We start from the raw sequence: 26,615 nt of genomic DNA, 5'->3' as shown, positions 1-26,615 counted from the left end.
TATTTAGAAGACTCAAACAATGTTGCATTTTTGTTGACTTATTTAATTGCATACGTTAAAATATTTACCAGTTTAAATAAGTATTTACATGAGCTTACGCGATGAAATTTTAATAAAACTTTTACTAATTTCACAAGCAGCCATTTTGTTTCTATCTTAAATTCCAGTTGTGGATTAGATATAGGATGAATAGGGAGTCATTCTGTTTATAGATGGCGTAGTTTATGATGTAGTTAATGCTTAACAGAACTTTTCTTTGGAAGAAAAACAGTTGACTAAAATACACATTAGAGGGCTTCAGATTTTTCTAGATTTGTTTCTAACTGCTCATGTCAATTGTTTTAGCTAACGTTTGTTGCACGTTTCTAAAGCACCGCAGCACATCAGCCATCAAAATTCAGCCTTAAGTCTGAAGGCTTACGACAATAAAAGTAAATTTTCAGTTAATAACATCCAAACGAAGTGTTATATCAGTAACTTGAAAATGTTTCTGTTTTGTTTGTTTTTTCACTCATTTCCAGTTGTTTCTACAAATTGCACATGACACTAACTTGCACAGTGGTGATTTTTCCTGAAGACACTTTGTTGCACATTCATCTATGTTTTCTACTCTTCCTGCGTCTTTCTCTGTCTTTCTTGGTATACGGAAGCTATCAACATCAAAGAGGGAGAATCCAGCTGTAAGAAATAAATAATACAATAAATTAATTTGAAATAAAACCACTTTTCAAAGTGTTTATTTATAGGGGGAGCCTCTTGATACCAGCTTTAAAATGTTTATTTATAGGGGGAGCCTCTTGATACCAGCTTTAAAATGTTTATTTATAGGGAGAGCCTCTTGATACCAGCTTTAAAATGTTTATTTATAGGGGTAGCCTATTGATACCAACTTTAAAATAGTTTAAGATTAACCTATGGCCTAGCGCGTTAAGGCGTGCGCTTCGTAATCTGAGGGTCGCGGGTTCGCGCCCGAGTCGTGCCAAACATGCTCGCCCTCCCAGCCGTGGGGGCGTTATAATGTGACGGTCAATCCCACTATTCGTTGGTAAAAGAGTAGCCCAAGAGTTGGCGGTGGGTGGTGATGACTAGCTGCCTTCCCTCTAGTCTTACACTGCTAAATTAGGGACGGCTAGCACAGATAGCCCTCGAGTAGCTTTGTGCGAAATTCCAAAAAACATTAAAAAAACATTATTAAGATTAACCGTTATTTTGTAAATTAGGTCAACGTGGTTATATGTAAGAAAAATGAGCCAAAGTGAATAGCAACATGCCAAATGCTATAACCACCATATGCAGTAACGAAGGGGCCTTTCGTGTAACACCAGAGGTCTTCAGGCCGGCTGGAATGTCGCAGACATAGACACTATTTGTATAAATAAACTATTTGACAACAACTGTCACAGTGTGGAATTCTGAAGTGTGAGTTTTCATTAGTCGAATTAATTACTAAAAATTAAAAAGTTACGAAAATATTTAAATAAATACAACTGATGTTTCTGATCCATCATGCCCACTTCTCTTACAGTAAATATGGTTTTAATAAGTGACAACTAAGATAACCTCAGTGAATACACTCTTCATTTCTGTTTCTCATGCTTTATCTCCAAATTCAACGAACTGTGTTTTTAAGATTACCATGTTTAGTTCAAAGGAAAACGATTTGAAAATTCGCTGTTTACTTTATAATAAATAGGATAATCATAAAGAATTATACTACACACAAAGACAAAATTTATGCTTATTAAAGTGAATTTTCTTAAAGATGTTTTCATAACTTACTTAGAGATGGTGGCTTCTCTAAGAGTAAAACGCTCACTAGAATAGATGTTTCAGAGTAATCCGCCTGGAAGTAAAGAAACAAAAATAAGATGTGATGACAATCAGAGACCCCTACAATTGAGGCCTAATGTTTAACAACTAACTGAGGGAAAGACAACCAGCCTGCAGCAAATGCTGCCATCAGAGCTTTAAGACAATTAATAGGAATGAATTACATTTTTATAACGCGCCGACGTCTCGAACTTTGCATTTTGACACACAAAAGAACGTAGGCCAGACGGACGTAATGACCACTCCCCATTCGTATATACGTTCTTACTAATCGTACGCCTATCTTCAAGGTGATTTAGTCGTAGCTTTACATAAATATAATTTGAATAACCGTATTTAAATTGGCATAGCACGGGGTTCGAATCTGTTTTGCCTGCTCTGGAGTCCAACGCTCTAACACAGGGTCGGTCTACGGACTATGACAGAATATACGAAACGTGGGTGATGACAAATAAAAATAAGTCATCGTAACATTGGGTCACTAATACTGTCCTGTTACTATTGTTATTAAATGTTCTACCTTTATTATTATTATAACCTGGTCACACGTGAAAGGGTGGAGCTTGAAACGTAGACCTTCTGTACTGGTAGTCTAACCACTTAGCCACCCCCACCCCGCTTACGTAACTAAATAACGTTCCAAGTGTAGTAAACAAAAGTTACATATCGATTTACAAAGAATGAAATTCTTCTCTTAACACAGGTATATTTCAAATTTAAACAGCAGGTAAAACAACTGAATACACTTTCTTAAATATTAGCGTGTTATCATTAAGAAATAATAAACACATAACACTTGGACAGATAGATATGAGTACAGGAATTGAGATATAGAAATAATAAACACATAACACTTGGACAGATTGATATGAGTACAGGAATTGAGACATAGAAATAATAAACACATAACACTTGGACAGATAGATATGAGTACAGGAATTGAGATATAGAAATAATAAACACATAACACTTGGACAGATAGATATGAGTACAGGAATTGAGATATAGAAATAATAAACACATAACACTTGGACAGATAGATATGAGTACAGGAATTGAGATATAGAAATAATAAACACATAACACTTGGACAGATAGATATGAGTACATGAATTGAGATATAGAAATAATAAACACATAACACTTGGACAGATAGATATGAGTACAGGAATTGAGATATAGAAATAATAAACACATAACACTTGGACAGATAGATATGAGTACAGGAATTGAGATATAGAAATAATAAACACGTAACACTTGGACAGATAGATATGAGTACAGGAATTGAGATATAGAAATAATAAACACATAACACTTGGACAGATAGATATGAGTACAGGAATTGAGATATAGAAATAATAAACACGTAACACTTGGACAGATAGATATGAGTACAGGAATTGAGATATAGAAATAATATACACGTAACACTTGGACAGATAGATATGAGTACAGGAATTGAGACATAGAAATAATAAACACATAACACTTGGACAGATAGATATGAGTACAGGAATTGAGATAAAGAAATAATAAACACGTAACACTTGGACAGATAGATATGAGTACAGGAATTGAGATATAGAAATAATAAACACATAACACTTGGACAGATAGATATGAGTACAGGAATTGAGATATAGAAATAATAAACACATAACACTTAGACAGATAGATATGAGTACAGGAATTGAGATATAGAAATAATAAACACATAACACTTGGACAGATAGATATGAGTACAGGAATTGAGACATAGAAATAATAACACATAACACTTAGACAGATAGATATGAGTACAGGAATTGAGATATAGAAATAATAAACACGTAACACTTGGACAGATAGATATGAGTTCAGGAATTGAGATATAGAAATAATAAACACATAACACTTGGACAGATAGATATGAGTACAGGAATTGAGATAAGTCTTTTTTTCTTGTCTACAAGTATTGATACACACGTTATGATCAACACGACATAGTTACCCTTAAAAATGGAAGTCTAATCGGTGACACCCTCATATCCGCCGCTAGAAGGATGACCAGGTAAGTTCGAAACAGTTGGTCATTCATCTCCGCAATGGCTACTTTATTTCTGTCCACTGTTAGGAGCAGAGTCGAAAAAATTATATCTTTTAGGAATTTGGTTAAAAAAAACAACTGATTCCGAACTGTTAAAACTTAAGGTATTTAATCAACTTTCTGCCAATGTAAAAAATAATCGTTTGTTGTTAATGACGTAATAAGTAAAATACTTTAAAAACATTCTCCATGTCAGTTTCATCATTCAAATTTAAGACAATTTTCAATACCAAGTTTATTTTACAATTAATTTATTATAGAACAGACTTGTTTTACATTCAAGTGTTGTAGAAAATGTCTAACTTATTTTGTCGACATATTGTTAAGTGAAAAAAATATATTTAAGGTAAAACATTGTAGGATTTATTGAAAAATGGGGTGTTATATTGACACCAAACACTGCTTGAAAACTGATACAAGATGTACTTACACTCAAAGATCACTTGGAAGTACTCCATGTCGTCCCCAAACTCACAGTCCTCAATATTAAACTTCTCAAAGAGTTTTAAGTCAACGCCACTGTCTCGGAAAGCAAACATATTGTACTGTTCTTTAAACGTCGGCTGGAACAAAAATAAAACACAAACATTTTGTATTGGAAATGGAGTGAGTGGTGATAAGAAATGATGGATAACATACGTGTACCAGCTTCTGAGAAGCAGAAGGCTTAAAAATCGGTCTTAAGTATTTATACGACCTAATTTTTTCTCGAGGAAACATCTGAATAAAACAAGGTGTAGGTAACATTAAGAATAAAATATTATAGTTGCTGAGATAAAGGTAATTAGAACAAAACCCAAATAAAATCGTCTTTTAGATATTTGCGAAAAAAAAATCATTTCTAGCGTAATTATTTTTAAACGTTACTGAGAACATGACGAATAACGATAGAAGTTTCTCGAAGTATTGTTAAATATACAAGGTGCGGGTTAGAATTGAATAATGGCTGCCATATTAGGATAAATCGACTACCAATGTTTGATTTTTTTTTTCTGCTTTTTCGGTGGTAATCGTAGATGTTTACCATTACGAAATGTATATCAGGGCAACTAGACAACAAATATATTACCTGTTGCTTACGCCCTCTGTGATATTAGAATAACAACACACAATTTGATATTTTGTAAATATATTATTTAATTCTTTACGTATTTATACCAAAGCTTGATTTCATTTGTTCTAATTTTGCGCAAAGCTATACGGGGTATATCTGCGCTAGCCCTTCATAACTTAGCAGTGAAAGAATAGACGAAAAGCAGCTAGTCATCGCCACTTACCGCCAACCCTTCGGCTACTCTTTTACCAAGGAACAGTAGGATTCATGATCAATTTATAATGTCCCCACGACTGAAAGTACGAGCATGTTTGGCAGGACGGGGATCGAACGTGCGACCCTCAGGTTGCGAGGTAAACGACCTAACCACTTGGCAATGCCGAGCCTTATGGCGAAGCTACTAATACCATCTGCCGCTGTCTATAATTTGAGCTGCTGACTGGAGGGTAGGTAGCCAATCAGCAGTGCCCTATCACTTACAATACAAATCAAGGAACTGACTGTCGTTTTTAGAACGCACTCCAAAGCATAAAGTGAGTCTGTCTGTTTTAGCGCAAATATGAAATAAGTCTCGCCACCAAGAGAAATGATGTCCCTGATTTTGACGTTGAAAGTCCGTAAATTTATTGTTAACCTGCTTGAGGTGTATAAAGTTTGGGAATATTTTATGTATTCGAACCCGCATAATCAGCCCAATAATAAAAAGCTTTTTCAAAGGGCTAGCCCATATCGTTTTCACCAAAGTATTATTCGTCTATTTTTAAATTAACAAGAAATGACAACCAGTAAACAAGGCCTAACGTATCAAACATTTGAAGTCCCTCTATTAGTCATTTCCAGTAAACTAGGCCTAACGTATCAAACATTTGAAGTCCCTCTGTTTTTATTAACTCAATACTTTGAGAAACATTTGAGAATAACTAGTTAAACTTAGTCAAAATATATATTTCAAAATAACACGATTTCTTAGCCTGTTGATAGGAAGTTTAAATTATTTTTCATATTGTTTTGTTACTTTATATTTGAAGTAAGGAAAATACACTCGTTTGTATTATTCACCAAACGTAACTGTACTATGAAACTAAACGTAACTGTTCTATGAAACAACTCATAACATGCAACAGAGTATAAACAGAGAACATTGACTTAGTTTGCTCATACAAACATCCATAAAGAACCTGGAATTAAAAGAATCTTTACCTCAGCATTGTCTTTTTCGTAGCCTGTTATCTGGTAACGAACTGGTTTTTGGTATTGGGGAATACCGTTTACCACTGACTGCCACCATTGCTGAAAGAAAATGAAAAATATAAATAATTGCAAGGACAATTTTTAAAATTAAAGATTTGGTATCTTTTACACTAAGATACAATTACAACAGGTTGTGTAGGGAAACCTGATGACATTGTGTAAAGATGTAGAATATTAACCTGATGACATTGAGTAAAGATGTAGAATATTAACCTGATGACATTGTGTAAAGATATAGAATATAAACCTGATGACATGGTGTAAAGATATAGAATATAAACCTGATTACATTGTGTAAAGATATAGAACACTAACCTGATGACATTGTGTAAAGATGTAGAATATTAACCTGATGACATTGAGTAAGGATGTAGAATATTAACCTGATGACATTGTGTAAAGATGTAGAATATTAACCAGATGACATTGAGTAAGGATGTAGAATATTAACCTGATGACATTGTGTAAAGATGTAGAATATTAACCTGATTACATTGTGTAAAGATACAGAATATTGACTTGATGACATTGTGTAAAGATATAGAATATTAACCTGATTACATTGTGTAAAGATATAGAATATTAACCTAATGACATGATGTAAAGATATAGAATATTAACCTGATGACATTGTGTAAAGATGTAGAATATTAACCTGATAACATTGTGTAAAGATATAGAATATTAACCTAATGACATGGTGTAAAGATATAGAATATTATCCTGATGACATTGTGTAAAGATATAGAATATTAACCTGATTACATTGTGTAAAGATATAGAATATTAACCTAATGACATGGTGTAAAGATATAGAATATTAACCTGATGACATGGTGTAAAGATATAGAATATTAACCTGATGACATTGTGTAAAGATGTAAAATATTAACCTGATGACATTGTGTAAAGATATAGAATATTAACCTGATCACATTGTGTAAAGATATAGAATATTAACCTAATGACATGGTGTAAAGATATAGAATATTAACCTGATGACATTGTGTAAAGATATAGAATATTAAGGCTACTCTTTGCAACCCAGATTATATTGACCCTGAAATATTCTCGAGAAAATTATTCTATAGATCTTTGGAATTTTGTGTTCCTGATTTATCAGTGACTAAGGAAAAGCAAACAGTAAACACCAGCTCTGGTTAATCTTTTAACAACGAATAGTAGAACTGAAGGTTATGATACAACATTCCCACGAGTGAGAGGGCGAGCATGTAGGGCTCGTGACCCGTTTATAAACTGGGATATAAGTGACTTACTGACCAGGCCATGCCAGTTCAGTATAAAATATTTTGATATTTAAATATAAATCTATCTAAAATGTCTGATCTGGAATATCCCACAAAATTGTAGCTAAGCCTAATTATTACTATTATTAAAGATAACAACAGACAACAACAAACTGTTAATGGTTATCGTATTATACATGTCTAAATCAGTCCCTTACTGACGTGCAAAATATCAGAAACCTAGAATCTGTGATAGTACTTCTAAAGAAACATTCAAATAACTTTACAGCCAAGGATATTATATTTTCATTATTTTTTGTTATACGCAATCAACGTAATATTACTTAGTTAAGCCTACTATTGTCAAGTTATTTTAATACCTCGAGCTTAAAGTAAAGAGAGCTTCTTCTAACAGGCAGTAAGATAGATTAATTTTCTCGGAATTTACTTACCGTCATGAAGTAATAAGTGAGGACATATTTCACATAAGTTTTATCTCCTATGGTTACATTCCTTGCAACACTTTCCCATACGTCACATCTTATTCCCCGTATAAAGTCCTAAAGCAAAGATACGAAACCAGGTAATTACCGAACACATCTAGTTGATGAACAACACAATGTACCAGTAAAAACCAGTTACACAACACATCTAGTTAATGAACAACACAATGTACCAGTTATAACCAGTTACACAACACATCTAGTTGATGAACAACACAATGTACCAGTTATAACTAGTTACACAACACACCTAGTTGATGAACAACACAATGCACCAGTTATAACTAGTTACACAACACACCTAGTTGATGAACAACACAATGTACCAGTTATAACTAGTTACACAACACATCTAGTTAATGAACAACACAATGTACCAGTTATAACCAGTTACACAACACATCTAGTTGATGAAGAACACAATGTACCAGTTATAACTAGTTACACAACACATCTAGTTGATGAACAACACAATGTACCAGTTATAACTAGTTACACAATACACCTAGTTGATGAACAACACAATGTACCAGTTATAACTAGTTACACAATACACCTAGTTGATGAACAACACAATGTACCAGTTATAACTAGTTACACAACACATCTAGTTAATGAACAACACAATGTACCAGTTATAACCAGTTACACAACACATCTAGTTGATGAAGAACACAATGTACCAGTTATAACTAGTTACACAACACATCTAGTTGATGAACAACACAATGTACCAGTTATAACTAGTTACACAACACACCTAGTTCATGAACAACACAATGTACCAGTTATAACTAGTTACACAACACACCTAGTTGATGAACAACACAATGTACCAGTTATAACTAGTTACACAATACACCTAGTTGATGAACAACACAATGTACTAGTTATAACTAGTTACAAAACACATCTAATTGATGAACAACACAATGTACCAGTTATAACTAGTTACACAACACACCTAGTTGATGAACAACACAATGCACCAGTTATAACTAGTTACACAACACACCTAGTTGATGAACAACACAATGTACCAGTTATAACTAGTTACACAACACATCTAGTTAATGAACAACACAATGTACCAGTTATAACCAGTTACACAACACATCTAGTTGATGAAGAACACAATGTACCAGTTATAACTAGTTACACAACACATCTAGTTGATGAACAACACAATGTACCAGTTATAACTAGTTACACAACACACCTAGTTCATGAACAACACAATGTACCAGTTATAACTAGTTACACAACACACCTAGTTGATGAACAACACAATGTACCAGTTATAACTAGTTACACAATACACCTAGTTGATGAACAACACAATGTACTAGTTATAACTAGTTACAAAACACATCTAATTGATGAACAACACAATGTACCAGTTATAACTAGTTACATAATACACCTAGTTGATGAACAACACAATGTACCAGTTATAACTAGTTACACAACATATCTAGTTAATGAACAACACAATGTACCAGTTATAACTAGTTACACAATACACCTAGTTGATGAACAACACAATGTACCAGTTATAACTAGTTACACAATACACCTAGTTGATGAACAACACAATGTACCAGTTATAACTAGTTACACAACACATCTAATTGATGAACAACACAATGTACCAGTTATAACTAGTTACATAAAACACCTAGTTGATGAACAACACAATGTACCAGTTATAACTAGTTACACAACACACCTAGTTGATGAACAACACAATGTACCAGTTATAACTAGTTACACAATACACCTAGTTGATGAACAACACAATGTACCAGTTATAACTAGTTACACAGCACACCTAGTTGATGAACAACACAATGCACCAGTTATAGCTAGTTACACAACACATCTAGTTGATGAACAACACAATGCACCAGTTATAACTAGTTACACAATACACCTAGTTGATGAACATCACAATGTACCAGTTATAACTAGTTACAAAACACATCTAATTGATGAACAACACAATGTACCAGTTATAACTAGTTACATAATACACCTAGTTGATGAACAACACAATGTACCAGTTATAACTAGTTACACAACATATCTAGTTAATGAACAACACAATGTACCAGTTATAACTAGTTACACAATACACCTAGTTGATGAACAACACAATGTACCAGTTATAACTAGTTACACAATACACCTAGTTGATGAACAACACAATGTACCAGTTATAACTAGTTACACAACACATCTAATTGATGAACAACACAATGTACCAGTTATAACTAGTTACATAATACACCTAGTTGATGAACAACACAATGTACCAGTTATAACTAGTTACACAACACATCTAGTTAATGAACAACACAATGTACCAGTTATAACCAGTTACACAACACATCTAGTTAATGAACAACACAATGTACCAGTTATAAGTTTTCAACTTACGTATCCAATGTGATAGTAATTTCTGTCCAGAGACAAGAACTCGGTGCTATTTTTCAAACTTCCCAAGAAACCTAACCCATACTTCTCTGCTGGCGAGTTCGTGATGGGCCCACGAGTACAACTTTTCTCCTTGTTAATGTTGTATGAAATACCTGTCAAGAATATGGTGATATTAAGAACAAAAGTTTTTAATTTTCCCATCTGTGTAAAATTTGTACTACAGTATTGGCTTACGAGTCAGAAAATATCTTTAGGTTAAAACTCTGAAAAGAAATAACTGTGAAAAAACAATGTTTGACTGTATAACGTATCATCTTTTGCTTCACGAGTTGTTTGTCATTTATCAGTTCATTGTAAAGTGAAACAGCTTCCTTCACGAGTTGTTTGTCATTTACCAGTTCATTATCAAGTGAAACAGCTTCCTTCACGAGTTGTTTGTTATTTATCAGTTCATTGTAAAGTGAAACAGCTTCCTTCACGAGTTGTTTGTTATTTATCAGTTCATTGTAAAGTGAAACAGCTTCCTTCACGAGTTGTTTGTCATTTACCAGTTCATTATAAAGTGAAACAGCTTCCTTCACGAGTTGTTTGTCATTTACCAGTTCATTATAAAGTGAAACAGCTTCCTTCACGAGTTGTTTGTCATTTACCAGTTCATTATAAAGTGAAACAGCTTCCTTCACGAGTTGTTTGTCATTTACCAGTTCATTATAAAGTGAAACAGCTTCCTTCACGAGTTGTTTGTTATTTATCAGTTCATTGTAAAGTGAAACAGCTTCCTTCACGAGTTGTTTGTTATTTATCAGTTCATTGTAAAGTGAAACAGCTTCCTTCACGAGTTTTTTGTTATTTATCAGTTCATTGTAAAGTGAAACAGCTTCCTTCACGAGTAGTTTGTCATTTACCAGTTCATTATAAAGTGAAACAGCTTCCTTCACGAGTTGTTTGTTATTTATCAGTTCATTGTAAAGTGAAACAGCTTCCTTCACGAGTTGTTTGTCATTTACCAGTTCATTATAAAGTGAAACAGCTTCCTTCACGAGTTGTTTGTCATTTATCAGTTCATTATAAAGTGAAACAGCTTCCTTCACGAGTTGTTTGTCATTTACCAGTTCATTATAAAGTGAAACAGCTTCCTTCACAAGTTGTTCGTTATTTACTAATTCATTATAAAGTGAAACAGCTTCCTTCACGAGTTGTTTGTCATTTACCAGTTCATTATAAAGTGAAACAGCTTCCTTCACGAGTTGTTTGTTATTTATCAGTTCATTGTAAAGTGAAACAGCTTCCTTCACGAGTTGTTCGTTATTTACTAATTCATTATAAAGTGAAACAGCTTCCTTCACAAGTTGTTCGTTATTTACTAATTCATTATAAAGTGAAACAGCTTCCTTCACGAGTTGTTTGTCATTTACCAGTTCATTGTAAAGTAAAACAGCTTCCTTCACGAGTTGTTTGTTATTTACTAATTCATTATAAAGTGAAAAAGCTTCCTTCAAGAGTTGTTTTTTAATAAAATTCTTACGAAAAAAACATACTTTAGATGTAGATGTTATTTGATGATGAACAAAACATACTTCAGATGTAGATGTTATTTGATTATGAACAAACATACTTTAGATGTAGATGTTAATTGATTATGAACAAAACATACTTTAGATGTAGATGTTAATTGATTATGAACAAAACATACTTTAGATGTAGATGTCATTTGATTATGAACAAAACATACTTTAGATGTAGATGTTATTTGATTATAAACAAAACATACTTTAGATGTAGATGTTATTTGATTATAAACAAAACATACTTTAGATGTAGATGTTATTTGATTATAAACAAAACATACTTTAGATGTAGATATTATTTGATTATAAACAAAACATACTTTAGATGCAGATGTTATTTGATTATGAACAAAACATACTTTAGATGTAGATGTTATTTGATTATGAACAAAACATACTTTAGATGTAGATGTTATTTGATAACAAACAAAACATACTTTAGATGTAGATGTTATTTGATTACGAACAAAACCTACTTTAGATGTAGATGTTATTTGATTATAAACAAAACATACTTTAGATGTAGATGTTATTTGATTACGAACAAAACATACTTTAGATGTAGATGTTATTTGATTACGAACAAAACATACTTTAGATGTAGATGTTATTTGATTACGAACAAAACATACTTTAGATGTAGATGTTATTTGATTACGAACAAAACATACTTTAGTTGTAGATGTTATTTGATTACGAACAAAACATGCTTTAGATGTAGATGTTATTTGATTATAAACAATACATACTTTAGATGTAGATGTTATTTGATTATGAACAAAACATACTTTCGATGTAGATGTTATTTGATTATAAACAAAACATGCTTTAGATGTACATGTTATTTGATTATAAACAAAACATACTTTAGATGTAGATGTTATTTGATTATAAATAAAACATACTTTAGATGTAGATGTTATTTGATTATGAACAAAACATACTTTAGATGTAGATGTTATTTGATTATGAACAAAACATACTTTAGATGTAAATGTTATTTGATTGTGGACAAAACATACTTTAGATGTAGATGTTATTTGATTACGAACAAAACATACTTTAGATGTAGATGTTATTTGATTATAAAGAAAACATACTTTAGATGTAGATGTTATTTGATTATAAATAAAACATACTTTAGATGTAGATGTTATTTGATTATGAACAAAACATACTTTAGATGTAGATGTTATTTGATTATGAACAAAACATACTTTAGATGTAAATGTTATTTGATTGTGGACAAAACATACTTTAGATGTAGATGTTATTTGATTATAAACAAAACATACTTTAGATGTAGATGTTATTTGATTATAAAGAAAACATACTTTAGATGTAGATGTTATTTGATTATGAACAAAACATACTTTAGATGTAGATGTTATTTGATTATAAACAAAACATACTTTAGATGTAGATGTTATTTGATTATAAACAAAACATACTTTAGATGTAAATGTTTGATTATGAACAAAACACTTTAGATGTAGATGTTATTTGATTATAAACAAAACATACTTTAGATGTAGATGTTATTTGATTATAAACAAAACATACTTTAGATGTAAATGTTTGATTATGAACAAAACATACTTTAGATGTAGATGTTATTTGATTATAAAAAAAAAAATTTAAATGTAGATGTTATTTGATTATGAACAAAACATACTTTAGATGTAGATGTTATTTGATTACAAACAAAACATACTTTAGATGTAGATGTTATTTGATTACGAACAAAACATACTTTAGATGTAGATGTTATTTGATTACGAACAAAACATACTTTAGATGTAGATGTTATTTGATTATAAACAAAACATACTTTAGATGTAGATGTTATTTGATTACGAACAAAACATACTTTAGATGTAGATGTTATTTGATTATAAACAAAACATACTTTAGATGTAAATGTTATTTGATGTTATTTGATTATGTAGATGTTATTTGATTATGAACAAAACATACTTTAGATGTAGATGTTATTTGATTATAAACAAAACATACTTTAGATGTAGATGTTATTTGATTATGAACAAAACATACTTTAGATGTAGATGTTATTTGATTATGAACAAAACATACTTTAGATGTAGATGTTATTTGATTATGAACAAAACATACTTTAGATGTAGATGTTATTTGATTACGAACAAAACATACTTTAGATGTAGATGTTATTTGATTATAAACAAAACATACTTTAGATGTAGATGTTATTTGATTATGAACAAAACATACTTTAGATGTAGATGTTATTTGATTACGAACAAAACATACTTTAGATGTAGATGTTATTTGATTACGAACTTTAGATGTAGATGTTATTTGATTATGAACAAAACATACTTTAGATGTAGATGTTATTTGATTACGAACAAAACATACTTTAGATGTAGATGTTATTTGATTACTTTAGATGTAGATGTTATTTGATTATAAACAAAACATACTTTAGATGTAGATGTTATTTGATTACGAACAAAACATACTTTAGATGTAGATGTTATTTGATTATGAACAAAACATACTTTAGATGTAGATGTTATTTGATTATAAACAAAACATACTTTAGATGTAGATGTTATTTGATTATAAACAAAACATACTTTAGATGTAGATGTTATTTGATTATAAACAAAACATACTTTAGATGTAGATGTTATTTGATTATAAACAAAACATACTTTAGATGTAGATGTTATTTGATTATGAACAAAACATACTTTAGATGTAGATGTTATTTGATTATAAACAAAACATACTTTAGATGTAGATGTTATTTGATTATAAACAAAACATACTTTAGATGTAGATGTTATTTGATTATAAACAAAACATACTTTAGATGTAGATGTTATTTGATTATAAACAAAACATACTTTAGATGTAGATGTTATTTGATTATAAACAAAACATACTTTAGATGTAGATGTTATTTGATTATGAACAAAACATACTTTAGATGTAGATGTTATTTGATTATAAACAAAACATACTTTAGATGTAGATGTTATTTGATTATAAACAAAACATACTTTAGATGTAGATGTTATTTGATTATAAACAAAACATACTTTAGATGTAGATGTTATTTGATTATAAACAAAACATACTTTAGATGTAGATGTTATTTGATTATAAACAAAACATACTTTAGATGTAGATGTTATTTGATTATGAACAAAACATACTTTAGATGTAGATGTTATTTGATTATAAACAAAAAACATACTTTAGATGTAGATGTTATTTGATTATGAACAAAACATACTTTAGATGTAGATGTTATTTGATTATGAACAAAACATACTTTAGATGTAGATGTTATTTGATTATACGAACAAAACATACTTTAGATGTAGATGTTATTTGATTATGAACAAAACATACTTTAGATGTAGATGTTATTTGATTATAAACAAAACATACTTTAGATGTAGATGTTATTTGATTACGAACAAAACATACTTTAGATGTAGATGTTATTTGATTATAAACAAAACATACTTTAGATGTAGATGTTATGTTGAACAAAACATTTGATGTAGATGTTATTTGATTATAAACAAAACATACTTTAGATGTAGATGTTATTTGATTATAAACAAAACATACTTTAGATGTAGATGTTATTTGATTACGAACAAAACATACTTTAGATGTAGATGTTATTTGATTATGAACAAAACATACTTTAGATGTAGATGTTATTTGATTACGAACAAAACATACTTGTAGATGTAGATGAACAAAACATACTTTATTTGATTACGAACAAAACATACTTTAGATGTAGATGTTATTTGATTACGAACAAAACATACTTTAGATGTAGATGTTATTTGATTATAAACAAAACATACTTTAGATGTAGATGTTATTTGATTATAAACAAAAACAAAACATACTTTAGATGTAGATGTTATTTGATTATAAACAAAACATACTTTAGATGTAGATGTTATTTGATTATAAACAAAACATACTTTAGATGTAGATGTTATTTGATTATGAACAAAACATACTTTAGATGTAGATGTTATTTGATTATAAACAAAACATACTTTAGATGTATTTGATTATGAACAAAACATACTTTAGATGTAGATGTTATTTGATTACGAACAAAACATACTTTAAATGTAGATGTTATTTGATTACGAACAAAACATACTTTAGATGTAGATGTTATTTGATTATGAACAAAACATACTTTAGATGTAGATGTTATGATTATGAACAAAACATACTTTAGATGTAGATGTTATTTGATTACAAACAAAACATACTTTAGATGTAGATGTTATTTGATTATAAACAAAACATACTTTAGATGTAGATGTTATTTGATTATGAACAAAACATACTTTAGATGTAGATGTTATTTGATTATGAACAAAACATACTTTAGATGTAGATGTTATTTGATTATAAACAAAACATACTTTAGATGTAGATGTTATTTGATTATGAACAAAACATACTTTAGATGTAGATGTTATTTGATTATAAACAAAACATACTTTAGATGTAGATGTTATTTGATTACAAACAAAACATACTTTAGATGTAGATGTTATTTGATTATAAACAAAACATACTTTAGATGTAGATGTTATTTGATTATAAACAAAACATACTTTAGATGTAGATGTTATTTGATTATAAACAAAACATACTTTGTAGATGTAGATGTTATTTGATTATATAAACAAAACATACTTTAGATGTAGATGTTATTTGATTATAAACAAAACATACTTTAGATGTAGATGTTATTTGATTATAAACAAAACATACTTTAGATGTAGATGTTATTTGATTATAAACAAAACATACTTTAGATGTAGATGTTATTTGATTATAAACAAAACATACTTTAGATGTAGATGTTATTTGATTATAAACAAAACATACTTTAGATGTAGATGTTATTTGATTATAAACAAAACATACTTTAGATGTAGATGTTATTTGATTATAAACAAAACATACTTTAGATGTAGATGTTATTTGATTATAAACAAAACATACTTTAGATGTAGATGTTATTTGATTATAAACAAAACATACTTTAGATGTAGATGTTATTTGATTATGAACAAAACATACTTTAGATGTAGATGTTATTTGATAACAAACAAAACATACTTTAGATGTAGATGTTATTTGATTACGAACAAAACATACTTTAGATGTAGATGTTATTTGATTATGAACAAAACATACTTTAGATGTAGATGTTATTTGATTGAACAAAACATACTTTAGATGTAGATGTTATTTGATTATAAACAAAACATACTTTAGATGTAGATGTTATTTGATTATGAACAAAACATACTTTAGATGTAGATGTTATTTGATTACGAACAAAACATACTTTAGATGTAGATGTTATTTGATTATAAACAAAACATACTTTAGATGTAGATGTTATTTGATTACGAACAAAACATACTTTAGATGTAGATGTTATTTGATTACAAACAAAACATACTTTAGATGTAGATGTTATTTGACGAACAAAACATACTTTAGATGTAGATGTTATTTGATTACGAACAAAACATACTTTAGATGTAGATGTTACAACAAAACATACTTTAGATGTAGATGTTATTTGATTACGAACAAAACATACTTTAGATGTAGATGTTATTTGATTACGAACAAAACATACTTTAGATGTAGATGTTATTTGATTATGAACAAAACATACTTTAGATGTAGATGTTATTTGATTATAAACAAAACATACTTTAGATGTAGATGTTATTTGATTACGAACAAAACATACTTTAGATGTAGATGTTATTTGATTACGAACAAAACATACTTTAGATGTAGATGTTATTTGATTACGAACAAAACATACTTTAGATGTAGATGTTATTTGATTACGAACAAAACATACTTTAGATGATGTTATTTGATAAACAAAACATACTTTAGATGTAGATGTTATTTGATTACGAACAAAACATACAAAACATACTTTAGATGTAGATGTTATTTGATTATTTGAACAAAACATACTTTAGATGTAGATGTTATTTGATTATGAACAAAACATACTTTAGATGTAGATGTTATTTGATTACAAAACAACAAAACATACTTTAGATGTAGATGTTATTTGATTATAAACAAAACATACTTTAGATGTAGATGTTATTTGATTATGAACAAAACATACTTTAGATGTAGATGTTATTTGATTATAAACAAAACATACTTTAGATGTAGATGTTATTTGATTACGAACAAAACATACTTTAGATGTAGATGTTATTTGATTATAAACAAAACATACTTTAGATGTAGATGTTATTTGATTATAAACAAAACATACTTTAGATGTAGATGTTATTTGATTATAAACAAAACATACTTTAGATGTAGATGTTATTTGATTATAAACAAAACATACTTTAAATGTAGATGTTATTTGATTATGAACAAAACATACTTTAGATGTAGATGTTATTTGATTACAAACAAAACATACTTTAGATGTAGATGTTATTTGATTACGAACAAAACATACTTTAGATGTAGATGTTATTTGATTACGAACAAAACATACTTTAGATGTAGATGTTATTTGATTTGAACAAAACAAAACATACATACTTTAGATGTAGATGTTATTTGATTATAAACAAAACATACTTTAGATGTAGATGTTATTTGATTATAAACAAAACATACTTTAGATGTAGATGTTATTTGATTATAAACAAAACATACTTTAGATGTAGATGTTATTTGATTATAAACAAAACATACTTTAGATGTAGATGTTATTTGATTATGAACAAAACATACTTTAGATGTAGATGTTATTTGATTATAAACAAAACATACTTTAGATGTAGATGTTATTTGATTACGAACAAAACATACTTTAGATGTAGATGTTATTTGATTATAAACAAAACATACTTTAGATGTAGATGTTATTTGATTATAAACAAAACATACTTTAGATGTAGATGTTATTTGATTATAAACAAAACATACTTTAGATGTAGATGTTATTTGATTATGAACAAAACATACTTTAGATGTAGATGTTATTTGATTATAAACAAAACATACTTTAGATGTAGATGTTATTTGATTATAAACAAAACATACTTTAGATGTAGATGTTATTTGATTACAAAACAACAAAACATACTTTAGATGTAGATGTTATTTGATTATAAACAAAACATACTTTAGATGTAGATGTTATTTGATTACGAACAAAACATACTTTAGATGTAGATGTTATTTGATTATAAACAAAACATACTTTAGATGTAGATGTTATTTGATTATGAACAAAACATACTTTAGATGTAGATGTTATTTGATTATAAACAAAACATACTTTAGATGTAGATGTTATTTGATTACGAACAAAACATACTTTAGATGTAGATGTTATTTGATTATGAAACAAAACATACTTTAGATGTAGATGTTATTTGATTACAAACAAAACATACTTTAGATGTAGATGTTATTTGATTACGAACAAAACATACTTTAGATGTAGATGTTATTTGATTACGAACAAAACATACTTTAGATGTAGATGTTATTTGATTACGAACAAAACATACTTTAGATGTAGATGTTATTTGATTACGAACAAAACATACTTTAGATGTAGATGTTATTTGATTACGAACAAAACATACTTTAGATGTAGATGTTATTTGATTACGAACAAAACATACTTTAGATGTAGATGTTATTTGATTATACGAACAAAACATACTTTAGATGTAGATGTTATTTGATTATTACGAACAAAACATACTTTAGATGTAGATGTTATTTGATTATAAACAAAACATACTTTAGATGTAGATGTTATTTGATTATAAACAAAACATACTTTAGATGTAGATGTTATTTGATTATGAACAAAACATACTTTAGATGTAGATGTTATTTGATTATGAACAAAACATACTTTAGATGTAGATGTTATTTGATTATAAACAAAACATACTTTAGATGTAGATGTTATTTGATTACGAACAAAACATACTTTAGATGTAGATGTTATTTGATTATAAACAAAACATACTTTAGATGTAGATGTTATTTGATTATGAACAAAACATACTTTAGATGTAGATGTTATGATTGATTAGATGTAGATGTTATTTGAACAAAACATACTTTAGATGTAGATGTTATTTGATTATAAACAAAACATACTTTAGATGTAGATGTTATTTGATTATGAACAAAACATACTTTAGATGTAGATGTTATTTGATTATAAACAAAACATACTTTAGATGTAGATGTTATTTGATTATAAACAAAACATACTTTAGATGTAGATGTTATTTGATTATGAACAAAACATACTTTAGATGTAGATGTTATTTGATTATAAACAAAACATACTTTAGATGTAGATGTTATTTGATTATGAACAAAACATACTTTAGATGTAGATGTTATTTGATTATGATGTTATTTGATTGTGAACAAAACATACTTTAGATGTAGATGTTATTTGATTATAAACAAAACATACTTTAGATGTAGATGTTATTTGATTACTTTAGATGTAGATGTTATTTGAACAAAACATACTTTAGATGTAGATGTTATTTGATTACGAACAAAACATACTTTAGATGTAGATGTTATTTGATTATAAACAAAACATACTTTAGATGTAGATGTTATTTGATTATAAACAAAACATACTTTAGATGTAGATGTTATTTGATTATAAACAAAACATACTTTAGATGTAGATGTTATTTGATTATAAACAAAACATACTTTAGATGTAGATGTTATTTGATTATGAACAAAACATACTTTAGATGTAGATGTTATTTGATTATAAACAAAACATACTTTAGATGTAGATGTTATTTGATTACGAACAAAACATACTTTAGATGTAGATGTTATTTGATTACGAACAAAACATACTTTAGATGTAGATGTTATTTGATTACGAACAAAACATACTTTAGATGTAGATGTTATTTGATTATAAACAAAACATACTTTAGATGTAGATGTTATTTGATTACGAACAAAACATACTTTAGATGTAGATGTTATTTGATTACGAACAAAACATACTTTAGATGTAGATGTTATTTGATTACGAACAAAACATACTTTAGATGTAGATGTTATTTGATTACAAACAAAACATACTTTAGATGTAGATGTTATTTGATTACGAACAAAACATGCTTTAGATGTAGATGTTATTTGATTATAAACAATACATACTTTAGATGTAGATGTTATTTGATTATGAACAAAACATACTTTCGATGTAGATGTTATTTGATTATAAACAAAACATGCTTTAGATGTAGATGTTATTTGATTATAAACAAAACATACTTTAGATGTAGATGTTATTTGATTATAAATAAAACATACTTTAGATGTAGATGTTATTTGATTATGAACAAAACATACTTTCGATGTAGATGTTATTTGATTATAAAGAAAACATACTTTAGATGTAGATGTTATTTGATTATGAACAAAACATACTTTAGATGTAGATGTTATTTGATTATAAATAAAACATACTTTAGATGTAAATGTTTGATTATGAACAAAACATACTTTAGATGTAGATGTTATTTGATTACGAACAAAACATACTTTAGATGTAGATGTTATTTGATTATAAACAAAACATACTTTAGATGTAGATGTTATTTGATTATAAACAAAACATACTTTAGATGTAGATGTTATTTGATTATGAACAAAACATACTTTCGATGTAGATGTTATTTGATTATAAACAAAACATGCTTTAGATGTAGATGTTTTTTGATTATAAAGAAAACATACTTTAGATGTAGATGTTATTTGATTATGAACAAAACATACTTTAGATGTAGATGTTATTTGATTATGAACAAAACATACTTTAGATGTAGATGTTATTTGATTATGAACAAAACAAACTTTAGATGTAGATGTTATTTGATTATAAACAAAACATACTTTAGATGTAGATGCTATTTGATTACAAACAAAACATACTTTAGATGTTGATGTTATTTGATTATAAACAAAACATACTTTAGATGTAAATGTTATTTGATTGTGGACAAAACATACTTTAGATGTAGATGTTATTTGATTATAAACAAAACATACTTTAGATGTAGATGTTATTTGATTGTAAAGAAAACATACTTTAGATGTAGATGTTATTTGATTATGAACAAAACATACTTTAGATGTAGATGTTATTTGATTATAAACAAAACATACTTTAGATGTAGATGTTATTTGATTATAAACAAAACATACTTTAGATGTAAATGTTTGATTATGAACAAAACATACTTTAGATGTAGATGTTATTTGATTATAAACAAAACATACTTTAGATGTAGATGTTATTTGATTATAAACAAAACATACTTTAGATGTAGATGTTATTTGATTATGAACAAAACATACTTTAGATGTAGATGTTATTTGATTACAAACAAAACATACTTTAGATGTAGATGTTATTTGATTACGAACAAAACATACTTTAGATGTAGATGTTATTTGATTACGAACAAAACATACTTTAGATGTAGATGTTATTTGATTATAAACAAAACATACTTTAGATGTAGATGTTATTTGATTACGAACAAAACATACTTTAAATGTAGATGTTATTTGATTACGAACAAAACATACTTTAGATGTAGATGTTATTTGACTATGAACAAAACATACTTTAGATGTAGATGTTATTTGATTACAAACAAAACATACTTTAGATGTAGATGTTATTTTATTACGAACAAAACATACTTTAGATGTAGATGTTATTTGATTATAAACAAAACATACTTTCGATGTAGATGTTATTTGATTATGAACAAAACATACTTTCGATGTAGATGTTATTTGATTATAAACAAAACATGCTTTAGATGTAGATGTTTTTTGATTATAAAGAAAACATACTTTAGATGTAGATGTTATTTGATTATGAACAAAACATATTTTAGATGTAGTTGTTATTTGATTATGAACAAAACATACTTTAGATGTAGATGTTATTTGATTATGAACAAAACAAACTTTAGATGTAGATGTTATTTGATTATAAACAAAACATACTTTAGATGTAGATGCTATTTGATTACAAACAAAACATACTTTAGATGTAGATGTTATTTGATTATAAACAAAACATACTTTAGATGTAAATGTTATTTGATTGTGGACAAAACATACTTTAGATGTAGATGTTATTTGATTATAAACAAAACATACTTTAGATGTAGATGTTATTTGATTGTAAAGAAAACATACTTTAGATGTAGATGTTATTTGATTATGAACAAAACATAATTTAGATGTAGATGTTATTTGATTATAAACAAAACATACTTTAGATGTAGATGTTATTTGATTATAAACAAAACATACTTTAGATGTAAATGTTTGATTATGAACAAAACATACTTTAGATGTAGATGTTATTTGATTATAAACAAAACATACTTTAGATGTAGATGTTATTTGATTATAAACAAAACATACTTTAGATGTAGATGTTATTTGATTATGAACAAAACATACTTTAGATGTAGATGTTATTTGATTACAAACAAAACATACTTTAGATGTAGATGTTATTTGATTACGAACAAAACAAAGTTTAGATGTAGATGTTATTTGATTATAAACAAAACATACTTTAGATGTAGATGCTATTTGATTACAAAGAAAACATACTTTAGATGTAGATGTTATTTGATTATAAACAAAACATACTTTAGATGTAAATGTTATTTGATTGTGGACAAAACATACTTTAGATGTAGATGTTATTTGATTATAAACAAAACATACTTTAGATGTAGATGTTATTTGATTACGAACAAAACATACTTTAGATGTAGATGTTATTTGATTACGAACAAAACATACTTTAGATGTAGATGTTATTTGATTATGAACAAAACATACTTTAGATGTAGATGTTATTTGATTACGAACAAAACACACTTTAGATGTAGATGTTATTTGATTATAAACAAAACATGCTTTAGATGTAGATGTTATTTGATTATAAACAAAACATACTTTAGATGTAGATGTTATTTGATTATAAATAAAACATACTTTAGATGTAGATGTTATTTGATTATGAACAAAACATACTTTCGATGTAGATGTTATTTGATTATAAAGAAAACATACTTTAGATGTAGATGTTATTTGATTATGAACAAAACATACTTTAGATGTAGATGTTATTTGATTATAAACAAAACATACTTTAGATGTAAATGTTTGATTATGAACAAAACATACTTTAGATGTAGATGTTATTTGATTACGAACAAAACATACTTTAGATGTAGATGTTATTTGATTATAAACAAAACATACTTTAGATGTAAATGTTTGATTATGAACAAAACATACTTTAGATGTAGATGTTATTTGATTATAAACAAAACATACTTTAGATGTAGATGTTATTTGATTATAAACAAAACATACTTTAGATGTAAATGTTTGATTATGAACAAAACATACTTTAGATGTAAATGTTTGATTATGAACAAAACATACTTTAGATGTAGATGTTATTTGATTATAAACAAAACATACTTTAGATGTAGATGTTATTTGATTATGAACAAAACATACTTTAGATGTAGATGTTATTTGATTATGAACAAAACATACTTTAGATGTAGATGTTATTTGATTATGAACAAAACATACTTTAGATGTAGATGTTATTTGATTACAAACAAAACATACTTTAGATGTAGATGTTATTTGATTACGAACAAAACATACTTTAGATGTAGATGTTATTTGATTACGAACAAAACATACTTTAGATGTAGATGTTATTTGATTAGAAACAAAACATACTTTAGATGTAGATGTTATTTGATTACGAACAAAACATACTTTAAATGTAGATGTTATTTGATTACGAACAAAACATACTTTAGATGTAGATGTTATTTGACTATGAACAAAACATACTTTAGATGTAGATGTTATTTGATTACAAACAAAACATACTTTAGATGTAGATGTTATTTTATTACGAACAAAACATACTTTAGATGTAGATGTTATTTGATTATAAACAAAACATACTTTAGATGTAGATGTTATTTGATTATGAACAAAACATACTTTCGATGTAGATGTTATTTGATTATAAACAAAACATGCTTTAGATGTAGATGTTTTTTGATTATAAAGGAAACATACTTTAGATGTAGATGTTATTTGATTATGAACAAAACATACTTTAGATGTAGATGTTATTTGATTATGAACAAAACATACTTTAGATGTAGATGTTATTTGATTATGAACAAAACATACTTTAGATGTAGATGTTATTTGATTATGAACAAAACAAACTTTAGATGTAGATGTTATTTGGTTATAAACAAAACATACTTTAGATGTAGATGCTATTTGATTACAAACAAAACATACTTTAGATGTAGATGTTATTTGATTATAAACAAAACATACTTTAGATGTAAATGTTATTTGATTGTGGACAAAACATACTTTAGATGTAGATGTTATTTGATTATAAACAAAACATACTTTAGATGTAGATGTTATTTGATTGTAAAGAAAACATACTTTAGATGTAGATGTTATTTGATTATGAACAAAACATACTTTAGATGTAGATGTTATTTGATTATAAACAAAACATACTTTAGATGTAGATGTTATTTGATTATAAACAAAACATACTTTAGATGTAAATGTTTGATTATGAACAAAACATACTTTAGATGTAGATGTTATTTGATTATAAACAAAACATACTTTAGATGTAGATGTTATTTGATTATAAACAAAACATACTTTAGATGTAGATGTTATTTGATTATGAACAAAACATACTTTAGATGTAGATGTTATTTGATTACAAACAAAACATACTTTAGATGTAGATGTTATTTGATTACGAACAAAACAAACTTTAGATGTAGATGTTATTTGATTATAAACAAAACATACTTTAGATGTAGATGCTATTTGATTACAAACAAAACATACTTTAGATGTAGATGTTATTTGATTATAAACAAAACATACTTTAGATGTAAATGTTATTTGATTGTGGACAAAACATACTTTAGATGTAGATGTTATTTGATTATAAACAAAACATACTTTAGATGTAAATGTTATTTGATTGTGGACAAAACATACTTTAGATGTAGATGTTACTTGATTATAAACAAAACATACTTTAGATGTAGATGCTATTTGATTACAAACAAAACATACTTTAGATGTAGATGTTATTTGATTATAAACAAAACATACTTTAGATGTAAATGTTATTTGATTGTGGACAAAACATACTTTAGATGTAGATGTTATTTGATTATAAACAAAACATACTTTAGATGTAGATGTTATTTGATTATAAAGAAAACATACTTTAGATGTAGATGTTATTTGATTATGAACAAAACATACTTTAGATGTAGATGTTATTTGATTATAAACAAAACATACTTTAGATGTAGATGTTATTTGATTATAAACAAAACATACTTTAGATGTAAATGTTTGATTATGAACAAA

General features: G+C 27.4%; 1 protein-coding gene across 1 annotated transcript in view; it reads right to left on the bottom strand.

Moving 5' to 3' along the window:
• Window positions 1–26,615, bottom strand: part of LOC143241838 (uncharacterized) — a 37,723-nt gene that overhangs the window by 8,740 nt on the left and 2,368 nt on the right. Inside the window, exons 3-9 of the mRNA XM_076485114.1 lie at window positions 10,414–10,565; window positions 7,924–8,031; window positions 6,174–6,263; window positions 4,350–4,482; window positions 3,824–3,939; window positions 1,780–1,843; window positions 552–678 (exon numbers count right to left, since the gene is read on the bottom strand). Coding sequence (XP_076341229.1) covers window positions 552–678; window positions 1,780–1,843; window positions 3,824–3,939; window positions 4,350–4,482; window positions 6,174–6,263; window positions 7,924–8,031; window positions 10,414–10,565 — 790 coding nt within the window. The remainder of the gene's footprint in view (window positions 1–551; window positions 679–1,779; window positions 1,844–3,823; window positions 3,940–4,349; window positions 4,483–6,173; window positions 6,264–7,923; window positions 8,032–10,413; window positions 10,566–26,615) is intronic.

The sequence above is a fragment of the Tachypleus tridentatus genome, unplaced genomic scaffold, assembly GCF_004210375.1.
Source record: "Tachypleus tridentatus isolate NWPU-2018 unplaced genomic scaffold, ASM421037v1 Hic_cluster_1, whole genome shotgun sequence".
Taxonomy (NCBI): Eukaryota; Metazoa; Arthropoda; class Merostomata; order Xiphosura; family Limulidae; genus Tachypleus; species Tachypleus tridentatus.
Note: the sequence above shows the minus strand (reverse complement) of the source record. Positions and strands in the feature narration are given on the sequence as shown.